The sequence below is a fragment of the Triturus cristatus genome, chromosome 4_2 (genome assembly GCF_964204655.1).
Source record: "Triturus cristatus chromosome 4_2, aTriCri1.1, whole genome shotgun sequence".
NCBI classification, from domain to species: domain Eukaryota; kingdom Metazoa; phylum Chordata; class Amphibia; order Caudata; family Salamandridae; genus Triturus; species Triturus cristatus.
The window spans coordinates 228291331-228298099 of record NC_140586.1 but is presented as its reverse complement, the minus strand read 5'-3'; the positions used below and the strand labels follow the sequence as shown (position 1 = coordinate 228298099).

Sequence of the window (6769 nt, the reverse complement as noted above, 5' to 3'; positions counted from 1 at the left end):
AAGGCAGAATAAATAGAGAAGATGAGGCATGAAATCTTGAATCAAAAATTCAACAAACTTGATCCTCTCGATGCTGGAGGAGATAATGAATCGTAATTGAAAGGTGGGCTCATGGAATGCGGATGGATGTCAAATTTCTCCTTGATTTTAATGATTTTAAAAAAAATAAAAAACACAGCAACCAGAGAATTAGAGATCAATGGAGAGAGGAATAGAGGAGGCACGAGTCTTTGGGTTTGTAAACTCTAAGAATACTAGAGAGTTCTTTGGCTGAGGAGGAACTATTGTTAATCCTTTCAGTGACCATCTCCTCACACTCCGCGTAGTTGCTTATGATACTTTTAAAGCACTTCTTTTACACAAATTTATTCTGCAGAGGCTTGGAGCACCTTCAAACATGCTCCAGTCTTTTCCATCCCTGTTTGGCCTTTTGTTAGTCAACAGAGTACCATTTGGTGTGGGGAGTCTTACGCTGGGTTGTTAGAAATTTAGGGGAAACTAGGCTATCAAAGATCGCCGCTCATAGGTTATTATATTTAGTGAATACAATGTCTATATCCACGTCATTAATTAACTGTGGGAGATTGAGGACATCCCAAACTTATGCTCTGTTAATCATATCCAAGGGTGAAATATACAGGTGCCTCTGAGAAAAGGAGCGCAGACACAGGCCTTCTAGCCATATTGCAAAATGTACAAGGTACCAATCGATTCACATAAGAAGGAGTGGGGGGTAACCTTGGTATTGTTGGAGTTGTAGAACATTAAGTCCAATATGTTCCCTGTACATGATTAGGGCCTAAAACGCATTGGCATAGCTCTACCATTTCAAAGTCATCTTTCAATTGACCGCCATCTCGACTGTCTATGTTTTACCACGGAAAATCAAAATCCCTAATCAGTAAGTGTTTAGAATGCACTACATGAGATGCTAAGTTCTGAGGCAGTTTTCAACCAAAGTCCTTTTAAGAGCCAGGCAGCCTGTAGACTAATGCACCTTTCAAGCTTTTCTGTTTCTACCATCACAGTCCTCTCTCAGTTTCTGCAATCAGAGAGAGGTCTGTGATGGCAGAAACAGACAGACCTGTGATGCAATAAAAAAGTGCACTCTGTTTTGTCACAGCTCCCTAAAGTTCATAAACCCAGCTGCAAACAAGCAATTTTAGATCTCAGTCCATATACCTAATCTGGTCCATGTATAAGTCCAGGTCAGAAAGTGATTCACCCATAAAATTGAACTCATGACAATTTATAATCAAACCTTTGGATAATAAAGAACTAATCAAACCGGCCATTTCCAAACTTTATTTTATACCATCCAATTTTTTTGTTCACAGCCTAAATTCAAACACATTCTGTTGCAATGGCAAGGTGGAAATCTTTACAAAGATAACTGGTCCTGAATTCCACAGTGATCATTCCCTTTAAACTAATTTGTAAAGTGCTACTAGCTCCAGGCGTACCTGTCTTTCCTGTGAAGGGTATGCCTTCGCCTTTACAGTGTCCAGGAGTGGACCTTAGAAATTAATAGTATGTGACAATTTTAGGGATTATTTTGCCTTGTTCAGAGTAAGTCTGTTTTATAAATAATTGGTTACAAGCAGTTACTGAGTTTTTTGTGATGCTTGTAGGAGCATCTTAGATCATCAGGTATATCCAAACCTCGATGACTGATTAGTCAAAGCTTTGAAGATGCAGCACTACTAATGGAATACATTCCATGACTATTCTTGGAGTGGATTTTAATAGTGAACAGCTACTTTAAATCTTAGAAAGGTGAGATGGTTTGAATGGATGGGTCTGTTGTAGTAGATGTCTCAGAGGTCAAGGGACACCATACGCTTATTTTCCATCATCAGCTTCAACGCGTCCTTCATGGTGACCAAGTAGAGTGACTGTTTCATAACAAATACATTGAGAAGATGGAGATCCAAGATGGGTCTTAATCACCCCAATCTCTTTTTGATTGGATCAGGAGTGTAAGGCTACAATGTGATGATCTGTTCCTTTCCACAGCATGAGGATTTTGGTCTTTAGCAAGCACAGATGTGTGTGCGTCATCTTGGGAAGGGATGTTTGTGGAGGGTAGAGGACAAACACAGAGCATGAATGAACTGAATGAGATCCAATATCAATTTTTATGATCTGATTCGCTCCCAGTGTTGCCAGAAAGCAGATAGTTATCCACCTTCAGCCTGACTTTCCAGAGAAGAGAATTAGTGAAATCCTCAATTATATTAGCAGTTGTAATGCAAATGTCATGGGCACACAGTGGCCTTGAACAGCCAACTCCCAAATAACTAATTTCCACTGCCCCATATTGTTTCAATCATGGTCCCGAAGGTATCAAAGGACCTGATTCACAGACGACGCCCATGTCTACATTGATTTCAAAGAGAATTTTGTACCAAAGGGTTATTTCTCTATCTCTATAATCAATTTTGTTAAGCCCAGAATAAATAAAATAAATTTCAAGAACATTCTATTCCTTGAGTCACTATGGTATTTGTTAATACAGCATGATGTAATCTGAATGGGTTAGTGGGTCAATTGTGCATGATCTGCACATACACAGAGGGCACATATAGCTTGATACATGTTTAGCACTATTAGATATAGCATGTAGTAAGGACACGATAGAATGTGCAAATCTTTTCAAACTGAAGGGTGGGCTGCAAATTATTGTCGTGGCAAATAGGTATTTAAGGCGGACAAGATAGTCAGACTAGCTTTTTAGACCACTACTGTAACTATATATTTAAGAGACAATGGTAGAATGGATTATACTGGTACTCATCAGAGAAGAAATTCCATAAGTCTTGCGCATGAAATGATTTCCCATCCAATACTGCCCCGCTTACTAGCTACTCGTCTAGGCAGCCAGAGGATTTCACAAAGAGCCAGACCACAAAATAAAAATGTCTGGGTACAAAACAACTGGGCACAAAACCCATGTACCCTTGGTATAAAGCCGGTCAGGGCTTCAGGTCCTATATAGAAAGGAAAAAAAAGCCAAGGTTTTCTCTGCCAAGACTCGGGACAGAAGGGTGCCAGATAAATGCAGCTCTCAAAGCAGGGGTATATCAGTGCAATATAAAGGCTCTCATCATAGCATCAGCAAGGATGGACAGGACAATGCCAAGGATACATGTAATCAGAAAGTCAACAACAAGCCAAAGTCTCAGAGCAGAAAAGCCAATGCTGCCACCACAAACAGCAGAACAGAAAGGCAGATACAAGACCATGGTTTGAAACAGTAATTTAGCCTCTTCCCTTAAAGGACCATTTGGAAAGTTTCCAAAATCAACTAGAACCATCTGGTAGGGCTCCAGTGATCACCCAGAAATGTTTCACTCTCGACCATTCGGGGAGAGTCTTAAGCCCACTCTTGGCAACCCAGGATGAGCAAAAGACCCAACAGTCAGCAGAACAAGTTACGCATTAAAATGGTCATTGATAACTTTACTGAAAAGAAAGAGCAGGGTTTGAGATCTACGACACATGCCTGTGCCGCCACAAAAAGCCCTAGTCCGCTGTAGGACTATCATGAAGACATGATCTAGGATGCACATATGCCATAATGAATAGGAATTTATTGGGAGTTAGCAGCAAGGACGCAGTGGAGCAGACAGCAGCAGCAAAATGATAACCTAGGGCGGCACTGTCTGTTCTCGGGGTGGGGGCCTGCAGGGGCCCTAGGTGAACCTCCAGCCCCATGGGATCCACCTCCTGAGCCAGCTCAGGCGGCATCATTATAGCCATTTGGGGAATGCTATGTAATCTAAGGTTGGGCCCGATAGGTCTTCCCCTGTACCCGATGGTCAAAACAGGATGCATAACCACCAAAAATGGAATTTCCCATTTCAGTACCTTAGCTAAGACGCTGGCTGAATGCGAATGTAACTGTGGAGACACTGTATAAAGACAGGCCACTATGCCCTCCCGTTCTCTCCCCGCACACACTCAACGACACTGAGATACTGTTCCAGAGGGAAACGTGGCATGATGCCTTGACAGCACAATGCCACAGGGCACCCACTCTTCCACTCCGTGTGCAACAAACAGATACAGAGGAGAAACCTTATACGGCCCCATACGACACAACATCTGGGTGTAGGAGGGTTCTGCATGGTCCACGGACACAGAGCCCGAGTGGACCCTCCCGCCAGCTTGCATATCTGTGTGGAAGAGAGAAATGCTCCATGGTCAATAGACAAAGTCCCAGAGGACATCCCCTGCCTCAGACTTCAGCACGGGTGACACTATGAGAGTCGGAAGGGACCCTTCCTAGGAAATATTCAGAGACCATCCTGCTCAGCCTAAACTTTGGTACAACTAAAGATCCAATAGGCCCCAGTTTTCACCATGTACATCATTGCAGTTTTGAGAAGAATGCTGCAGGCCACAGGACGTCCATATATCCCCTCTGTCATCGGCGAGGAGACGGACAGTCCAAAAAAGAAAGTTTTATCCTGGAAGAGCCATCCCTGTCCCCCGGGTCCTTAGGGGGCACCAGGATTCCTTCGGCATCTCACTAGGAGAGTAGCTGTTGTACGAGACTCTGAAACAGTTCCCGATGGTGATACACGTATATCTGGGTCTCCCACAGCATGTTCACCAAAATGGAGTCACTGACTTCATCCAGCATCACCTCCGTCTGCAACTGTGGGCTCAACCTGGGGGGAGAGAAGGTGATTAGAGTAATAGATTAAACTTGATTACTACCATCACCTGGCATAGATCCCCACAATGATCAGATTGGCTGGTTCCATACAGTGACCCACTGTAGAATGTACTAATTCTGGCCCTCACAGGCAGGCTCTATTCAAGTACAAGACGTACCATAGTGTGTCCTCTTGTTCGCTTCCAAGCATGCTCTGTAGGGGCATAGTGAAATACCGTACTACATGCTTAGCATGTGCCTCCAAGTTCAGCGTGCTCACAGGATGACACTTTAACACAAAATCCCACCCACTGCCCCCTAAAAAGTCACATCTCTTTCTGATCTCCAATAAGTGGTAAAAAACACCAAAGTATAAAATGCTTCCGATATAAAAGACAGCAGGTTGGGAACGAAAGCACACATGTAAGTAAAGAGAAAAACATATATACAACATTTAGCTCCTTTTAAAGTACTAGTTGTCATTTTGGGATAACTTCATAGTGCATTTTAACAGACAGGAAAATGCAGCATAAGCATTATTAGACAGTGGCTTATTAGAGTCAAGCAACAACAGTCAACATGCATTCTTCGATCTCGACAACTGGGAGGATGGGTTCAGGCAAAAAAAAAATCCTTTAGTGGGGTGTGGACTGGCTGGAAAGATTGTGGACGTGTACAGCCGAGATCACGCAGTTCCACCGAGCCATTGTGCAGAATCTTACTCTCAAAAGTGGAGAAGGACACCCCCTACAGACGCTATTTATTGTCACCAGGGGCCACAGCTGCCATCTCTGGCTTGCCCCTTGCGAACACTGGCACTGCATTTGCGACCCCTAGCTTCAGAGGTGGCAAAACCAGTGCTAAGAACACTGGGGCAGCTCCGTATCCCTTATTTTCTGTCAGTTTCTCATTATACTATTAGTGAATAATACTGTATTTTCACTATTGGAGTAACACAAAAAATGGGGCACACGAATCTGTAACAGGACCTTTGGTGGCAGCTGTTTTAACTAAGAATGGTTTAAAATGTTTATTGTGTGCGTGCTTGCGGGTGAGTGTGTTTAAGTGAGAGAGCATGTGTATGTGTGAGCATGTGTCTGTAAGTGAAAGTGAGTGTGAATCAGTGACAAGTAGTGAGTGAGATTGTGACCCAAATTTACTATTTGATGCAGGACAACACTACACCAAAGATGCTTCACTGTCTTGCAAAAATGTGTGTGAAAACAAATGCACCATATCTAATAAAATATGGTGCATTTTCCCTGTCCCTGTGCGCTGGTGCACTTTTGCACCCATGCGCCATCACACACACCCTTGTGAAGTAGTGCAAGGGAGTGTGCTTTCTCTGAAGCGTAGGTTTTATACTGGAAGGTGCCCTAGTACACAAACTATGTTTAAAGGTCTTTCCCACTTTGTATGTGTGCTGTATAATGCCGCACAGATGCAAAGTTGGAAAAATGAAAACATTTCTCCGTATTACACATTGCTCGAGGAGTTGTAAGATTTTGGTGCAAATTCCTGTCTACCAATGTTTACAGATATGTCAAAATCCATGAGTGGTTGCATGGAAACTGTCATTCACCGCCACTGAAACCCCTCCGAAGTAGCACATAGTATCCCAAAAGTAATGCAAAATTGCTCTATCTAGCGCAAAGTCGGATTTGCGTTGGATACTAAATCTCACCCTAACACAAAAGTGACGCAAACACGGTGAAAAGTATTAGAAAACCTGAGCCTGAGTGTCAGTAAGCATGTGTGAGATTAGGAATGAAGGCCCCTGAGTGAGTAACAAAAAAGAATGAGTGTAAGGTGTTGTAAGAGAGGGCGAGTGTGGTGTTACTGCCTGCGACATGCGTTCCTTAAAGAAATCACTGTCAAGGGTCATATGATGTCACTCCTTTTGATGTCATTAAGGTCACAGGGTATGTGATGTCACTTCCCCCACCCCATAGCATTTTGGTGAATTGACGCCCATGCACCCCCTAAAGTTCAGGAGTGGATGTGTCCACAACAAACATAACATAATTGTGGCGCTGCGGAGAGGTGATCTGTAGCGCCTGGAGAGCTGAATGCTAAAAGAAGAAAGCTAACACACTCTGTCCTGCT

The 6769-nt window shown here is 43.2% G+C and overlaps 1 protein-coding gene across 2 annotated transcripts in view; it reads right to left on the bottom strand.

Annotated features, from left to right (window-relative positions):
• Positions 1-1290: 1290 nt before the first annotated feature.
• Positions 1291-6769, bottom strand: part of PLA2G6 (phospholipase A2 group VI) — a 269817-nt gene continuing 264338 nt past the window's right edge. For both annotated transcript variants that reach the window (XM_085601318.1, XM_085601319.1), the window contains one exon: positions 1291-4676. In XM_085601318.1, coding sequence (XP_085457444.1) covers positions 4535-4676 — 142 coding nt within the window. In that variant the 3' untranslated portion in view covers positions 1291-4534. The remainder of the gene's footprint in view (positions 4677-6769) is intronic.